The sequence below is a fragment of the Epinephelus fuscoguttatus genome, linkage group LG7, assembly GCF_011397635.1.
Source record: "Epinephelus fuscoguttatus linkage group LG7, E.fuscoguttatus.final_Chr_v1".
In the NCBI taxonomy this organism is placed as follows: Eukaryota; Metazoa; Chordata; class Actinopteri; order Perciformes; family Serranidae; genus Epinephelus; species Epinephelus fuscoguttatus.
The window spans coordinates 21953474-21972593 of record NC_064758.1 but is presented as its reverse complement, the minus strand read 5'-3'; the positions used below and the strand labels follow the sequence as shown (position 1 = coordinate 21972593).

The window sequence follows — 19120 nt, the reverse complement described above, 5'->3', positions numbered from 1 at the left end:
TGTCATCCCAAATCTCCATGGTGATGTGTTCTGTATGCCATCTACACCTTCGGTACATAATCATGGAGGCACAGGAGAGCAGGAGGCACGTCTGTGACTGCCGTTACACCACTTTGAGCGAGCCCTAGATCAACCACCAGACTACACTTGTGTCACCACTATAAATAGCCGTACAGTAGGTGACACAGCGGTGGCGGCAGCAGAGATATAGAACCGCTAACTGTTCACCTAATGGAAAAAAAGGCAGATTCCATAATGCAAGCTGTGAACAAACCAGAAACGACAAGATTTTATCTTCAACAGCAGGAGGGGAAATGGATTTTATTTCTAGTTCTGCATAGAAACATGCCTACATGATACATCACACACACACACACACACACACACACACACACACACACACACACACACACACACACACACACACACACACACACACAAAATCCAAAATCCATCACAGTCACTTATACAATCCATAATGGGGAGATATGAAACTGGTGTGCTGTGTGCTTCTCCATCACATTCGAGTACATATACAACAGGGAAAACAGGAAATGAGGCTAAAAAGGCGGATTATCAAAATAATAATCTTTCATTGTTGGTAAACAGCTAAGCATGTCATATACAGAGGAGAAAAGGAATGATCCAGAATATTCTACTGTGCTACATACGTACAACTGTGCTTCTACATAATTGCAGACCTCTGGGGTCAGCATAGAAACGGAGCTGGAGTCTAATGAAGATGAAATTAACTTTCCCTTTGTTTGTTAAACATAAGGCCACTATGGTAGACCATGAGGAATATATTATAAGTCACAAGTGAAAGAAACCACACTCCTGCTTCTCTCTCCGTGGAAACATGTAACAGGGTTTCTACGCATCCGACACAACCAGAAGTGTTAGGGAACAAATCTAATTACATTACTGCACACATGTAAGCTCCGTTACTCAACATGAGGCACAAGTGGAACTGATGGCATTGCACTGTATGAAGTTTCACTAATGATGGTACTAAAAATCTACCATGCAGTCTGACAGAGTCTACGTTTGGTCCTGACTCAACCAGCAGTGATGCATGCATTGTATACGGCTAATGTAACAGACAGACAATACTGCTCCATTGATTTCTTTTGTTAAACTCTCTTATTGTACAAGGATTTATAAACAATGTGTTGCCTGAGCAGCATTTATACCACGCTGTGTCCCGACAAAATATCTGCATGTTGTCCCAGTGGTCAGTGTTAAAAAGCAGTGGCACGACAGAGGGCAGAGACCGGATGATCAACAAAGAATAGAGGGTCTGTTTCGTCGAGAACCGGACAATGATTTCAAGTTTTAATCTAACCCTAGTTCACAGTAACAGTTTCGCTGTACAAACCCATATTCACAAATGTTTGGGTGTTCTTACTCGACATTTAACAACGTTTATGGACTTAAGACGTTAATCCAAGTGAAGTTTTTAGTTTTTTTTTTTGTTTGTTTTTAAGTTCCAAAAACTGTCTCTGTACATATCGCACTAAAGGAAAAAAAAATCATGCTAATTAATGCTCTATCTCATTAGAAAAATGTTGCCATGTGGTTTCAACAGCTCACATCATGGATGGATTACTGAACACGCCTACCGGCACAGGCCAAGGGGCCCCTCTGGCCTTCACCTGCAAAATGTCACCACCATGTACTCACCAGGAGGAGACTCAGATGACAAGATAAACATTAAAATGAACTGATAAGAGACACAACATGACCAAAAGATACATAAAATGACCTTAGAGTGATACAAAACCACCTCTGAATCTGTGTGTCCTGCTTCTAACTAAGAAAAGGTCGAGCGGCCTTTTGTGTATCTGTGCCCAGGGGCCCACTGCCTCGTAATCCACCCATGGTTCACTTCAGACCAAAACCCACAAAAAGTCTTCCTCTATAACATCAAATATTCATGGATCAATACAGTCAAAACTGACCAAGAAGGAATTACGACTAACTCATCAAGTAACTAAATCATCATAACTGATAAAGAGTTTATGACCTCATAAACTCGAGACTGTGTGTGCGTGATTTGATCAGATTTGATTGACAGTGACCAAACGACGTTACTAAATCCTGATTGACTGACATGCATGACATCACATTTCTGCAACTGAGTCCCTCCCACTTCAAACCAATAAGAAAAGCACAGAAAAAAAAAAAAAAACAGAACTGTTTCAGTAATGGCAGAAAACTGTGTGTTCATGTGCAGCAGGACCCCGTTGGTAGGGCTGGGTATCGTTAAAATAAACATTATGATACCAGTACCAATACCAGTTCTCTTAAACGATGCCAATACAAATAGAGAACTTGATTCAGTACCAATAATTTTTTTAGGTGGCAGGTAGGTTTAGGTGGCATCTTGGCATGCTGAACTGCAAACTGCGGGAGCTTGAGCTCTGCACCAGGGACAGTTGTGAGAGTCTGCCCGACTGCACACGCACAGTGAGAGGGCTAGCTGTTAGCATCACATGGCTAACGTTACTTGATAGTTATTAATTGGTTAAACGACTGAGTCAAGCTGGTTCAGTGTTGGTGTGAGTTTGTTAGGACGTTTTAACTGCTCGGGGTTGGATGTTAGCCGCTGCTGATTATGTTAGGTTGTGCTAACCAGGCAGATGTTAAACTGATCGTTTGCCAAGGAGAGCAGCTTTGGAGATGGTAGCAACACAAGTCCGGGAAAGGATTGAATGCAGGCATCGTTTCACTGGAAATGTTTCAATGTTACTTCGCTCTGGGTTACTTCAGTCGATATCTCAAAGGTATTGAGTACTGAAACCCAGCCCTACCCACCAGACGCAACAAGAAGCTGATTGACAAAATGTGATTTCAGGGCCTTTTCAGGCTATGACATGTCCACTAAATGATAAGCATATTAATGTCATTTTCTAAAGTACATTATACAATGGTAGATCATGCAACACATGCAAACTGTTCTGTAACATGTAAAGTGTGTGAGTGTACATATGGTAAATCTCTTACGCAACTGATTTTCTACCACAGGGTTTTGGATGTTTGACAGAGACAAAGAAAACTTGTCTTGAATAAAAAGAATCCGCTCTGCAGTTCATTCAGGACCAGAGCCGAAGCTCTGCGCAGCATGTACTCCATCGAGAGTTCACGCTCTTTCTCCTTTTCCTAGCCAATCAGCATCAGGTCAGCGTGGTGACCTCGGGCTGAGCGTAGTTTCCAGTGGCAGCGAGGATGTCTTTGCAGCTCTCTATTAGGAAACACAGAGGACACAAATACAATGAAACACAGTGACTTATGATGTGAGCATGAAAGACCTGGTTAACGGCTATATGATAGAATATAATAGACATATGAAGTGATGAAATATCTCTGCTGAATAAAAGCTGCCCACAAGAAGTAGCTTAAGCCCAAAGTGACATTCTCAAATAGCTTGTTTTGTTTGACCAACAATTCACAATTTAAACTCATAAATTTGAGAATGATGATTAATCAGCTATCAAAATTAAAGTTTCTTATTTCCTATTTAAAGATACACTATGAAGGAATTGTTGGTTACTGTTTGTAGACAGTATCTTCAGTGAAAGTGAAAGCCAAACCCAGCTTTGTCTGCTTGGCATCTTGCCTCTCTCTGTGTTTTGTTGTTTTTTTTTTTTTTTGTTCGTGTGTTTTCTTGGCGCTGTGTCCACAATTTTTGTAGCTTCTGCTTGGATGTGTGCTGCTTACGGTCTGGCACCTGGTCACTGTGCCCAGGAATGTCCCAAACACAGAAAATAAGAAGAAAATGAGAAAATACAAGCAGAGAGAGGACAGGGTTACACTGCACGTACTGGGTCATCAGTGATGATTGAGGGATTACTGTTGGGTGAGTCAATACGCTAATTTTATTAGGAAATCCCTGCATAGTGTATCTGTAAAAGGATACTTCACCTGGAAAATGATCATCTGTATATCAATTTCTCACCCTGTGTTTCACTGAGTTCATGAAGAAAACTTTATTTTTCTTGTATCCCTTCACGGTGAATGGAGAGTACCCAAAATGATCAAGTCATAGGTTTCTGTGATTAACAATGGCAAAACTCTATCAAAACACCTTACATTTTATAAACTCACACACAACTTGTGCTGCTGAACCAGTTGTTCTCAGATGGTATGCCGTGATGCCATTCAAGGTGTGCCGTGGGATTCTGTGATAACCACACATTATTATGGAAATATTTAACTGGGCCTATACAAAAAGTTAGGAATTAATTTTTTCATTGGCTGTATCAGTATGCTGCATGCACCCATTTCTTAATAAAGAGACAAACTAATCAAACTAATAATGTAATTTGATTTGATAAAAAAAAAAACCTTCACAGGGGACCTATTTGTTCACAAATTAAAGTGAACACACGATGAGTAGTTGATATACAAATGGTTATTTTGCAGGTGAAGCAGTCCTTAAAGTAGTAATTGATTAACTGACTGGTGTTTTTACTTCTCCTCCACAGACAAAGAAATCCTACAGATCTGAACTTCAGAGGCCAGCAGGAGGCTTTCGCTCTGACCACCCATGTTGTTAATGGAAACCTATTAGTAGCAATCACCCAGAGGAGTCACTGGGGAATATGGAGGCTCATCCGAGCTCAGAAGTCTTTTCTCTGCTTGTCAGAATATCTCCCTGCTGCTTCCTCTTAGAAACACTTGAACGGTTTGCCACACCATTATGCACTCATCTCAAGGCAACAAGCTGGCGGTTGACACATTGCTGAGGCAGTGCGCTTTCTACTGGGACAATGTTTGCGTGTATAAATGGTGACAGCGAGTGTTAACATTGTCACAGGCTCCCTGTGTCGACCGTAATCACTTTAAATCCACCAGCATTTTGTCCCACTGCGGGCCGGGCGACCATTTCCTGTCAAATGATAACCATCAGAGCATCTTCAGACCTGCTGCATCCATCTGTCCTCCTCTCTGCTTCCTGCCATACAGCTCTGGTGAAATATGATCCATACCTTGTATCCTGTAACCCTGAAATTAACCCAATGCCATCCCCTATGGGCATAGCTCTAAAGAGCAGAGCCACTGTGTCATAATCTCTTTCCATCTAACCAGCTCAAAATGGCTGCAACCACAGAGCAAGCCTTTCTCATGTCCGACAGAAATGAGGAGATTTTTATTTTGAACTCTGCCACAACACTTTCCCTCACTGTTAGGAAACAGTAAAGTCCACTTGAGCCTTTTTTTGCAGGTAATGTGCACTAAAATGTGTTGTGTATGTGTGATATTCCCCTGTAATAGACTAGGATATCATTATCCACATACTCACCAGACACAGGGCTCAGGATTGAATTACCCCCTCCTCTCTCCCTCAAAGATTAGTTTTGAGGTGTTCTGGCTTTGCTCAGCCTCCCATTGTTTTTGTCCCTGCGATCAGAATAAAGCTCGCTTGGCAATTTCACGAGCTGACCAGATAATTTAGCGTATTATTAGAGAAGTCAGCGTGAAAGCAGCCTGGTAACAATTTGGTGTTTCGCTGTGTTTGTGTCTTTGCCACTGTGACTGTGAGGCTATAGATTTTATTTTGACAGATGTTTTCCTCCCCTGAGCATCACAACATGTCCACAAACATCCCTTCTTCTCATTTATCTGACAGACACAACCGAGGCTGTTTTTTTCCCGTCATGTGACAACATGCCATTAACCAACACCAATCTACAACACTCAACACGTTCAGGGATTGGCAAGGCTTTCAACACACGTTCAAATACAATTTCCTTGTAATGGGCTGTCAAAAAAATGTGGGAAGTATATAGTCTCATAGGAGCCGAGCTACAGTAAGTGCCCCATTTATGTGTTGTTGTTTTTTCCTTGACAGTGATGTGCTAATGAGCTTTGGTAGAAAAATGCATAGCTGTAAAGTGCAGTTTTGCCGGAAAACACCTTCAGTGTTGTTGGGCTGTTTGCACACGAGAGTTAGGATGTTGACTGGGTGGGATGTGTGCTCAGGATGTCAGAAATGAATCCATGACTGCCAAATATAGAGCCTCTTCTCACAAGGGGCTTTTGGGTACTTTGGGAAGCTCAGATGTGAGATCCAGCGGCCATTCAAGCAGAGAGAGATGGCAGGCTGACGGCGGATGTCAATTGAAAGATTCAAAGGAGCTTTGCATTTATGTTACCTGTTTCACACGGCTCTTAAAACTGTCACAATTACAGAATATTGGTGTTACTTGTTAAAAATGTTTAATTTGAAGGGACAGTTCACCCCCAGTATACCTATTTTCCCTCTTACCTGTAGTGCTACTTATCAGTGTAGATTGTTTTGGTGTGAGGTGCAGAGTGTTGGAGATATCAGCTGTAGAGATTTTTGCCTTCTCTCCAATATAATGGAACTAGATGACACTCGGTTTGTGGTGCTCAAAGTGCCAAAAAGGGTGTTGTGTTTTATATTTAGTTACAACAGCTTCTTTGGCAGCAAAGCTTAAAAACCACAATGTTTTATTTTTGCACCTCTTTTTTTGCATGAATTAATCAGACAAGATATGACATGTTAATTGGTGAATGTTAGAGGTGCTGGTAGGCAGATTTGTTTTCACCACTGGACAGAGCCAGGCTAGCTGTTTTTCATGTTTAGTGAACAGACATGAGAGTGGTGTCAATATTCTCATCAACAGGCCTTGCACACCAAATCTGTATTTTTGGTATGTGTTTTTTAATCCATCATCAGATGAAAACTGCTACACACGGAAGCCTTGCACTGAGTCTGGTATGTTTTATTGTGTTCATTTCGACAAAATTTGCATATGAGGCAAAATAGAAAGACACATTTGCTCCTTTGCTTCTCTCCTCAGGAGGTACCTCCCTGGCTGTCGCCACTCTGCCCACATTTTGCATTTGACACCGCAGCTACCTGAGTCATGAAGGATACTATTAAACTGCACCCTGCCGCAAGCATTAGGGTTGCAATGGTATGAGATTTTCACAGTACAATAACCTCAGAGAATATTGCAGTTTCATGGTATCATGGTATCAGTCAGAATGACCTTTGAACCAATGAGAGCAAAAGGGTTATTTTTGGTTGAACAAATGTTTATTACCACTTGAAACAATAATTTGTAATGGAAGTATGTGTAAAATACATAAAATAAAGGTGAGATTCTCTATCCAGTTATGTATATTTTTCAATATAGTAGATAAGCAAATGCACATGGTACGATAACCATCCAATTTCATATCACAGTATACCACTGCAAACCTAATAAGCATCATCATTTCTGGATAGGCAAACATTACTTTCTCATTGTCGTGGAAGATTTCAAGGAAGACACTGCTCCCATGTATTTCCACTTCTTTTTCTTGCTGATTGTCCACTTCTGCCCTGCCAAAAGTCTTGGAGTTGGTGTGTAAACGTGTTTGACACAATGTGAGGTTGCATTTATTTTTAAATGTGACAATATTGGATGAAAAATAAAGACTTGGTGTGCAAAGGCCTTCACTATCTGCAAAGAAGTACCAGTCAAGTCAAGTACAAGTACATTCAGTCTGTCAGGAGCATGTTGCACATGTGACTTAAACCTCTTAAATACACTGTACAAATTCCAGAGAGCTCCAGTGGAGAGACACAAAACACCTGACCACATACCAACAGAACCAAAATCTCAGAGAATTGACTTGAAACTACAGTACAGATAAAAGCACGCAGTACAATGTGCAACACTACAATCAGTACAGTGTTTTCTCAGGTGTGTAGTGATGTAACTCACCACTGTGGACGTTGGGGTCTCCAGAGGTGAGTAGGAAGCAGGTGGCCTCCTTCTTAGTCTTGTCTCGCCCTCGGGAGCACCGCAGGGACCACTTTTCACTGGGGGACAGCGGCTGGGTCAGACTGCAGCCCTCCTCCTCTGAAAGGGCCACATTTGCATCCCCGTTCTGTTTGGAGTCTGACAGGAAGACAAAAACACACAGCAACGTAAATGCCAAAGCTTTTACTGAGACTGCCCCGAGGGCCCAGACAGACAGAAGTATATTGCATAAAATCGGTATTTTTCTGTGATGAAATTCAATTTGACTGAGACGTTATGAGGAGTAATTTAATCCCTGTGCGTTACTGTCTATATGACTAAGTGCGGTTCATCTATCAGACAAACTCTGAAAAGCCTCAGAAACTAGAAGACTAGAAATACAGTGCTGTGTTTCTATTAGGCTCAAGGCCACTCAAATATCTGTCATCAATTAAAGAAACAGGATGAAGAAAAATAATCTTTCTGATTTAAAAACCTATCAAATAAATTCAATAAGCAGTAACATTAGATTAAAGGGTTACTTTACCCAAATTACAAAGAAAGCATTTTCTAACTTACCTCCAGTGGTATTTAGCCACGCAGATAGTTTTGTTGTTCTGAGAGGTTCCACACTAAGATTTCTGCCTAAACATAAATTATAAACAATAATTAAAAAATCAGAACATCTTTTTCCAGCATTAGTGTCCCCATTGCTCTGGATTATCCATAGATTGTATTTAATTTTAAAATACAATATTTATGTGATAGAAAATATCTATTAAGAGATAATTACAGTAACAAGGACACTGTTTCTAGAAGAGATATTCCTGTTTAAGTCAAACATTTTCATTCATCACACAAATATCAATCATGTTTGTATTAAATTGTCATCAGTAAACCTGAGAATTAAAACCTGAGTAAATGAAGCCAAAGCTGTCTGCATGGCTGGATACCACAAAAGATCAGTGAGAAAAATGTTTTCTGTATTTTGGGTGAACTGCACCTTTAACATTAAACTGCAGCCTGACCTGAGCGGTTCCTGCTGATGCTCTCCTCAGCAGCCAGCGGACACGTGTCGCTCTGAGTGCTGTCTCTGTGTGAGTTTGTTTCCGACTTCACAAACGAGGCCGAGTCAGTCGGAGCGTCGGGGTTCGGGTTGTGCTTCTTCTTCTTTTTCGGCAGCTTCTGTTTGGCCATAGCCAGTGAGTAGTACATCCCAAAGTTATTGACAATGACAGGGACCGGCATAGCGATGGTCAACACCCCGGCCAGCGCGCACAGCGCCCCCACCATCATGCCCAGCCACGTCTGTGGGTACATGTCTCCGTAGCCCAGTGTTGTCATGGTGACCACTGCCCACCAGAAGCTGATGGGGATGTTCTTGAAGTGTGTGTGGTTGGAGCCTGTGGGGTCATCGGGCTTGGCTCCGATGCGCTCGGCGTAGTATATCATGGTGGCGAAGATGAGCACACCCAGTGCCAAGAAGATGATGAGAAGGAGGAACTCATTGACACTGGCCCTCAGCGTGTGGCCCAGCACGCGCAGGCCTACAAAGTGCCGCGTCAGCTTGAAGATCCTGAGGATCCGGACAAACCTCACCACGCGGAGGAAGCCCAGCACGTCGCTGGCAGCTTTGGATGACAAACCCTTCAGGCACATCTCCAGGTAGAATGGCAGAATGGCCACAAAGTCAATGATGTTGAGTGTGTTCCTGATGAAGACCACCTTGTTTGGGCAGCAGATGATTCGCACCAGGAATTCAAATGTGAACCAGATCACACAGACGCCCTCCACCCAGGTGAGGATGGGCTTGGTCACCATCTCTGGCCTCTCCACTGGGACTGTGATGTTGCCCACGACAACATGCTCTGTGCGGTTCTGCAGTTCATTAAAAGCTTGATGGGTCTCCAGGCAGAAGGTGGTGATGGACACCAGGATGAAAAAGAGCGAGGCAAGCGCTACTCCCTGCAGGAGACAGATGAAAAAGTTAATCAACACAACGTCAGACCTTCACACTGACTAATAAGCAATCAAAACTATTTATTGCTTCAAATACTGTTTGTTCAAAGGCTTTTAATTGAACCTTTGCCTGCATGATGTGTGCCTCCAAAAAAACTATTTTTCAATCCATGCCTTAATTAATGATATCATAAGACTTATTTTTTTTTATCAAACTCTTCAGTATCACCAATAAAAGACATGGATGTGCCAATCATGTCTGTAAAGCAGCGTGTTTTGAGGGATTATTTTCTGGGGGAGGCAGTGAGCGTCAGGTGATTGACAGTTAGCGAAGACTGAAATAATGAACACACAGATATGAGAACATTTAAGTCAGGCGCAAAGAAATATGATAAGACACAAACTCTGACAACATCAAAGTAAGGATATAAATGTATTGTGATGAATCAGTGACTGTGAAGTTAGTTTTGCACATACATGAATGAATGACTGCAAAAAGCTTCATCTGAAATGGAGAAAATGAGCCCTGATATCTCTTACAATGCAGGAGTACGATACAAATATACCAAAAACTAAATATTCAAAAGGAGGAGAGCCACCCAGACCACTATGGCAAATTCATCCATCTGTGACAAATTCCAGTAGATACCTTAATGTGACTTACACCTATGAGGCTGCATTGCATTGCAGTGCTATGAGCTAAATGCTAACATAAGCATGCTAACAAACCAGTGTTTAGCAGGTGTAGTGTTTACGATGTTCACCATCTTAGTCTTGTTGTTAGCATGAAAACGTTGGCTAATAAGCACTTAACATTAAGCACAGCCTTGACTTACAGGACTGTCATTAGACTGGCAGGTCTATATTATGCCCAAGCCATAATATTGGACAAATATAAATTTCAACATGATGGTAGCACTGGATGAAAAATTCAGGGGATCACCAAAGGTTCTGCAATTCAAACCGCAGGAGGAAATTAATGTCTGAATCCAATTTCATTGCAATCAAAGTAAGAGTTGTACAGATAGTTCAGTGTGGATCAAAGAGACGGTTGACTGAAACTGCCATTCCTACACCTGCCAATGACATGCCCAGTAAACAAGAAGTTTACAATGAAAACAAAGATGCTAAAGAAGATGTGTTATTGACAGTTAAGCTCAAAAGGCAGATATTTGATACTATCATTTTACACCCACCACAGTCGCCAGAATAAAATGTTGGCACTATAGAACGGATATGTCATATTTGCACCTTTCGTATGAATCATATCAACTTTTCTAAAGTTTAAATAACATGTATATGGGCTGAGTTTCTCATGAGGAGGAACAGCAGATGGTGGATGGCGAGACAACTGCCGAGCAGCAGACAGCTGCAGACCACTGCTCGAGACCAACAAACAACAAAAGCAAGTGTTTTTAATAACACGTCTCCAGCCTGTTTTCCACCTAATCATCAGAAAAATGTTGACACACTGAACGTCTCTGCAAACCATGGATATGTTATATTTGCACGTTACATAGCGGATACATTGAAACTTCACATTTCAACAACGCTGTGATAAAAGTGGTGAGGTTAAGGCACAAACGCAACTTAGATATCATTAGGAAATGATCATGTTTTAGCTTAAAATACCCTGTTTGGAGAACACAATCTGGACAGGAAAAGCAGTAATATCTTGGTAAAAAAAAACAACCATTTTTTAAGCCTAAAAAGCTGCTTGAGACACAGCGATAGCTCCCCAAAAAGACCCATATTTGGGGGCTAAAAGCCACTGGGAACACAACAATGACTCATTAACTTGATTCACTAACAACCTTTTCTCAAACAGTGATCTGCAGCTTGGCAGGCATCTCACCTAGGTGACACACCATCAACCACGGCCTCCACCTCCCGATGACAATGCAGGCTTACATATTACATCCCTTTAGAAATGACATGATATGTGTGGAACGTGCAAATGTAACGTTCATAATACACCAATCATGTAGCCCAAGTGGAAACAAAAATAAATAAATAAAATAAGCACTGCCACTGACATCCTATTACCTGCCAGGAAATAACAAATTCCTGTGATTGTCCACTGCCACTCCAGTTTAAAGATTAGTGAGTGAAGATATCTTTTTTATCATTATTATTATTTGAAAAGGCACCACGGCTGCAGGAGGGCCTGGACAATGTTCTCTGAGAAAACAGACCAATTTCAAACCAATTGCTGAGAGAAAACGTGATTCTATTAACATGGGCCGTGCCAGCTGCGGACAGCAGGGGGCGCTCACATGGTGCCAACATGGAGTGAGCTGACTTACTAAACCAACTTCAGATAAACACACAGAAAATGGTTTCATGATTTGAATTTGCTGAGACCAGGGAGGTTTTTGGTTAATGTGGTAACAGCATGTGTCGCCTCCGACCACAAGTGGAGAGGAGGGAAGTGAAGAGATGAGCAGAACAGCGAGCGATAAGAGACACTGGACAAGAGCTGAGTCATAAAAGTCACCTGTGCTGTTGTTTGAGTGAGTGAAACACTGCTGTCAGTGTTCCCCCTAAAACAGTAATATATAATATAAAGCAAATGGTCCGTCTTATAAGTACAAATACAAACAAAATGCAGAGAGAGTCAAACGGCTTATACAGCAGATGGGAGGTAATTTAAAGGATGTGGCTGCATGGCATTCACCTGATCCAGCACAATGGCCGTGCCTCTCTGTGTTTGTGTGCTAACTCATACCCAGCCTGTCTTTATTGTTTACTAAAGCCTGGACAAATTATTGTAATGCCTCTCCAACCTTTCTAATCTTTCAGCTGGATAAATATGTACCTGTGCCTTGCATGCACTCAGCTACTCTCTCCCTCGGGGGGCCTCTCACATATCAATCTGCTTTATAGTGTTTGGGTCTGTAGTTAGAAAAAACAAATAAAGCATGTGATGTCGGATGGGGACGATAACTCACTGTGGAACAAATACAATAAATAACAACAGGACAGTCTATGGAGTTTAGAGAACTGAAAGAAAAGCAGCCCATATTAAAATAAATAAATAAATAAATACTGCACATTTACACTATGATACATGTACTCTTAGATAATGTGCAGCTTTCTACCATGACAACTTTCTTCAGCTTTGTCCCTGCAGAGCTCTGAGGCGCCCACAGCTCTGATCCCCTGAGGAGACGAGGACCAAGCAGCAGGACAAGAGGGGAGGAGGTGAAGCCTCGACTCTGTCCCAGGAGGAGAGTCCCCCTCCCTGTCGCGTGGACACGGTTTCCCTGAACATCACCACCGAGGTTAACTGTGTGTGCGTGTGTGTGTGTTACAGAGCTGAATCACAGGGAATATCATAACAAGCCAAACAGCTTGCAAAAGACGCACACAGCTGGATTAGTTACTGATACAGAACATTACAGCAACCAGTAAATAATCTGTCTGTCTTCTCTGTTGGTCTCTTTCACTCAACATTAGGGTGGAAGAAATATTTAGATACTTAAGTAAAAGTAGAAATACTATAATGTATAAAAAATACTCCATTACAAGTAAAAGCCTTACTTCTCTGAAGTAGAAGTACAGAAGCATTTTCAGCAAAATGTTCTTTGAGTATTATTGTATTTTTTTCCTAATAATATTAATCTTTACAATACAAAAAAGGAAAAAGTAAAACTATTCATTATACAGCAGAATGTTCCTGTCAGAATTATAATAATACTGGGCATAATTTCAACTATTTGTATGCTTTTATAATGTGCATAAAATCTGGCACCAATCAACGTTAATTTCCAGCACGACAGTGAACCTTGACCATATTTAACGAGAACACATTCAAAGGAGAGAGAATCACTGCTCTTTTGGGTCGTGACTGGACCGGAGACTTGTTTTGTCGAGACTTGGAAACACAGCTTACATAAACTGGGATCTTATTTTTGTAATATTTTAAAGCTGAACAGTGAAGTGATGCTGGGGTGAGCAGCCCCACTTATAAAAGTAAACAGCTTCCAGTTGTTTCTGAAACCCTCACAAGAAATTGTGAAAGTAGTTTTGGCACAGCTACTGTGGCCATGACACCCAACACCCGCATTTTGGCTGCTTTAAAGGGAACAGGGACATCAGGCTTTTCTTGGAAATAGAAAAGGAGGGTGAGATGAAAAGTGAAAATTAGTATTAGGTCAATACAGCCCTGTTGTAGTAATACATATATATATATATATATATATATATATATCAGACTGTATTACTATTGGGCGGCACAGTGGTGTGGTGGTTAGCACTCTCGCCTCACAGCAAGAGGCATGTTCTCCCCGTGTCAGCGTGGGTTCTCTCCGGGCACTCCGGCTTCCTCCCACAGTCCAAAGACATGCAGATTGGGGACTAGGTTAATTGGTAACTCTAAATTGTCCATAGGTGTGAATGTGAACGTGAATGGTTGTTTGTCTCTATGTGTCAGCCCTGCGATAGACTGGCGACCTGTCCAGGGTGTACCCTGCCTCTCACCTGATGTCAGCTGGGATAGGCTCCAGCCCCCCCGTGACCCTCAAGAGGATGAAGCGGTTAGAAGATGAATGAATGTATTACTATTATTATTGATTCATAAACATTTAATGTTGCAAACAGACTTAATCTTGACTACTTTATATACTGTTGGGTTATTTAGTCTGTAACAATGCATAAGTGATCACTTTATTTAAAATGTAAAATCTTAAGTTTTCTTTTTCTTTTTTTTTTGTTGTGGTAACATCTTGGCCAAGAGACTACAGATGAAACATAACCTTTTGGCTAATTCTGGCATTTTTATACCATGTGTATTTATTAATTTGCACTGTCCCCTCTTAAATAACCTAAAATAACCTGCAGGGTAACTATGGACTGTTGCTGTCAGATAATGAGGTGAAGTAAAAAGTATTTGTTTTCCTCTGAGTTTACCAGAGTAGAAGAATTTTGTAACTGAAGTAACTGAAAACTAAAACACTCAAGTAAAGAACCTCGCATATTTTCTTAAGTAGAAATAGAAATTATGTTTTATTTATTGCTAAAGGTCCAGTGTGTAGGATTTAGTGGCATTGAGCTGTGAGGCTACAGAACCCAAACTTCTCTGGCGCACTAAGCGTGAAGGTGAACCACGTTGGCCTAAATCACAAATGGCCCTATCTAGAGCCAGTGTTTGGTTTGTCCATTCTAGGCTACTGTAGAAACAACATGGCAGAATCCGTGGAAGAGGACCTGCTTATTCTCCTTCTAAGGTAATAAAATTCTTATTTTTAGGTGATTATAAACCAATGTACACATTGTTATGTTTATTATATACCATTTTTGCCAGTAGATGCCCCTAAATCCTGCACACTGGACCTTTAAGTCTTATTTTATCTTTAAATCCTGCATCACTGAAACAGATTTTCTTTCTTGCTTCACTTGAAAATGAAATGTGTTTCACAAAATTGAATTTAAACAGCCTGCATTCACCCTAAAATTAATTAAGTACTCATTTACAAGCACTCAGTTTCTCTAACACACACACACTTACATGCACACACACACAGGTGCAAAATATGTTTTCATTGTGTCCTTTCATCCATGATTTCCTATTGGAAACTCTCCAGACAAAAGAGCCAGATATACCGTCAGGGCTGGATAATTAAGTTGGGCTCCACCAAACGAGAGGGTTCAGCTTCTGTTGAAGCACCTCAGCGAGACAATTTCCAAAGTCAATTAATAAAGAAAATGGCCCTGCTGCTTTTCATCAATCCTCTCTGGACTTCAAAGTCCCAAGGTGGGTTCTTCCCTTGTTACACAGCAGACCTGAATAATAACCCGAAGAGAGGAGCTCAGTGTAAACAGTAGAAGAAGAAATGTTTAAAAAAAAAAAAAAGGAGCTTCCAACTCCAAGTATAAGAAAACGGGCCAGACATATTGATAAGATTGGTAATAATAACAGAGCCAATATGTACAAATTACTTTGAATATTTTTTCTGTCATTTGAGTTGATATGATTGTCAAATATCCTGTGACATACGCACACAAAACAGGTAAATTAAATGTATTTTTAATTGTACATGATTCCCTATATGCACTGCCGTCCTCGTCACTTTGTTGGGCCAGTGTAGACAGACAGGTGCCACCTCTGTGACATATAAGCAACAAGCTACATCAAGCAACATATGACACACTGATGACACCCTCCAAACAAGCAGTAAGTTGAAAACTGGTCACCACCTCACAACCAAACACAGCAGATTGTGTCCGTTGAAACGCACAGTTCAGTTTACATAAAAGCCTCAATAAATGTTTCCACTGTGTGTGATTTCTAAAAACTGCCCAGCTGTTTCATCATCGATCTCTGTATTTATCTTATGCATCTATTCATTCTACATAACATTAATCATTTTAGTAAGTATAAATAAACGTCATCTTGCAGCCGAACACATTATCCCACTTTTCTGGCTTTGATAAAAACACATCACACAGAAAGCGGTCCTGCAGTGTGACAACAAAGCAGCAGCATCCCAAATAAAACCTGTGAGTCCTGCTGCTGTTCAGACGCCTGTAATGAGCCTGACAGGCCCTGACAGCGTTCAGTTTACTCAAATGCCAAACGGTTTATCCCAGAACTAAACAGAGCTGGGTATCAGCAGCCAGGGGCACCTCTGCAGGGAAGGTGCTGGAGGCCCTGGCACACACAAGGACAATCCGCTCTGCTCATAAAAGGCTCAACAAGAAAGTCTAACAATAACACGACACAGCTTGACCTAACACCTGTGTGTGTGTGTGTGTGTGTGTGTGTGTGTGTGTGTGTGTGTGTGTGTGTGTGTGTGTGTCTGTGTGTGTGTGTGTGTGTGTGTGTGTTTATGCATCTGCAGGACAGCCACTTCTCTTGCTGAGAGCATTTTGGGGTTTGTCGTGAAGTGTTTTTCTTATAATCTGCTTGTGTCCATGTCTGTGTGTCTTTGTCCCATCCAGTCCATCTTGCAGCATTAAAATGCATCTGTATGGTTATAATTTAAGACCTGACCCACACATGGAGACCACAATATCATGTTTACAGCTGAACAGTGGGAACTTTAAACACAGTCAGTGCTGGAGTGATTGCCATAATGTCTCCGTGTCACCACAGAGTGTTTCCATGTTGGTCTGCTGAGCCTGCTGATGTTATAATGAATGTTAACACTGAGGTTTTTACAGTGCATGGAGCAGCTACACAAAAAAGGTGCAGCGCTGGGCGTGGCACTTTTTCTCCAGGCAACTGCATACGTTCGCATCACACTGAGAACAACTGAAAAAAGACACCAGCCCTGAGAAAAAAACGTTATGTGGACACAGGCCCTTACAGTGTCTATGAGTGTTTTCATTTGATGCTACTCCACTTCACGTCACCGACAGATATTTTAAGTTCCGTTCTACTACATTTGTTTTTACATGTCTTATAGCCTGATTATCGGACTGAATTGCTGTTACGTTTTACCTCATTCATTTTATTCAAATGGCAGAGATGCAGACAGAGATTACAGTCATGTGATTACAACTGAATCATCTACATCTGCCAATGAAGACCATGAGATCCGATTAAAAGCTACAGAGAAAGGGACTTCTAATAAATAACCTACAATAAACTGCTGATTAAACAACAATGTATCACCAGCTAGTCATCAACTGTGCAGTCAGTGTACAGTGGGTTTTTGGAGCTTTTCACTGACAATAACACTGTGAGAAGGGTGACAGTGAACCAAAACAGTGAAGCTGTGGAACAGACAGCTAAATAATAAGTTATATAAAGCTCCATAGAGTCGATAGAAAGTACAGAGTTGGTGATAATTATCTGTGAGTTCATCACTATGAATCATGTCACACAGAAAGGAAATTACAACCATTTGTTGGTCCTCTAATATAAAATCTACAGAAATGTAGGCATCACTTTGGATTCTTATTTGAACTTTGAACCACATGTCAGTAATCTCATTAAAATTGTTATTGTTGTTTTATCTTCATGCACTTTGTGAAGCACTTTGTCACCTTGTTTAGATAAGTGATACACAAATTAAACTATTATTAATAATAGTATTATCATTATTTGAAGATTTGATCCATTGTTAATAAAAAAATATTGAACATCCAATACATCCACTCAAAGAATGAATGATGATACAGATGATACAAAAGTCTGTGAGTACTAAACACTGGTGCCAAAAAGACATCGATTCAAGGTCATCAGGTGTCAGTGTGCAGACAGAGCAGAGGTTAGCCTGAGGGGACAGCTGCCCGGTCCCAGCTGCAGAATCAGAGCAGGAGGGAGCAAGACAGGACGGGCAGCAGGATGCATGTCAGTGTGCAGCAGCTGGGGAGTCCCTTCACAGCCATCACCTCCAGCTGTTCAGCATCACGCTCCGTTACTAACACTGACATGCTATACACAAGAACCACAACAAGGAGCCTTCTAAGCAGTCAGCAGCTGCGAAGCCAGAGAAAGCAGCCACTTGTGTTGCTTTCTCAGAGTCTATCATGTCACACTGACTCAGAGTCAGTACACCTGAGGATGGAGAATCAATGCTCACCTCCTCCTGGGTATCTGTAGAGAAGTCATTCATTGTCACACCTTTATGTTTCATTCAACCAGAAACATTAAGTGCAACGTGATCTAAACTTTGATACAACACAAGACAAATTACTGCAGTTCTAAATTTTGACTTACAGCTATTGAAGTTAAGTGACTTTCATCTATAATCAACCTTCATCAGCAGTCAATGAACTGCAGAAGGGACAGGGGACTGCTAAATTCAAAATCAAAAACTTAGAGCCTAAAAGATCAGCAGTGGAGACGTTCCTACACAGAGAAAAACATCTCATTAATGAAGAGGAGGACAGAGAGACTCCGGGCCAACAGGTGCAAGCATTTGCGTATCAGTTACTCATCCTGTGTTACGCTGAATACGTGAAGAAACCTTGTTTTTCTCGCATGTCTCCATGACTCCAGTTCTCATTTATCAAGTCATATGCCCAGTACCTCCCAGACAGACAGCCCTTTCTGGGGACGGGAATTAAACGGAAAGTGAAACTTAGGGTGCTTTCACACCTGCCCTGTTTGGTTCAGTTTAATCAGGCCGAGACCTTCCTGAAGAGGTGGTCATGGCCTAATTACAAATGAACTCTGGTGCGGTTCATCTGTGGTGAGAATGTGTTCTGACCTCTATCTGAACTAACTGCAGTCACATGACACATTGTTTGGGTTAAACATGAGCATGTTCCAGTCCTGGAGGATTATTAATGTGCACCTCCTCCTGTACTGCCTTAATATGCACATTCAGCACATCCAGTGCATCAAAACATTGTTTTCTAGTTGGAGCCGCGCCTCGTTTTCAAACTGTATGGTTTGACTAAAATGAACAATGACAGCAATATAGTCCATGTTGACCAGCGCTAAAATC

General features: G+C 41.3%; 1 protein-coding gene across 2 annotated transcripts in view; it reads right to left on the bottom strand.

Moving 5' to 3' along the window:
- Positions 1 to 451: 451 nt before the first annotated feature.
- The window catches only part of kcnc4 (potassium voltage-gated channel, Shaw-related subfamily, member 4), a 30596-nt gene continuing 11927 nt past the window's right edge, over positions 452 to 19120 (bottom strand). The window contains exons 2-5 of one of the 2 annotated variants that reach the window (XM_049580473.1): positions 8789 to 9725; positions 8340 to 8405; positions 7743 to 7919; positions 452 to 3244 (exon numbers count right to left, since the gene is read on the bottom strand). In XM_049580473.1, the coding sequence (XP_049436430.1) occupies positions 3177 to 3244; positions 7743 to 7919; positions 8340 to 8405; positions 8789 to 9725 (1248 nt within the window). In that variant the 3' untranslated portion in view covers positions 452 to 3176. The remainder of the gene's footprint in view (positions 3245 to 7742; positions 7920 to 8339; positions 8406 to 8788; positions 9726 to 19120) is intronic. The other variant, XM_049580474.1, reaches the window with a different exon arrangement.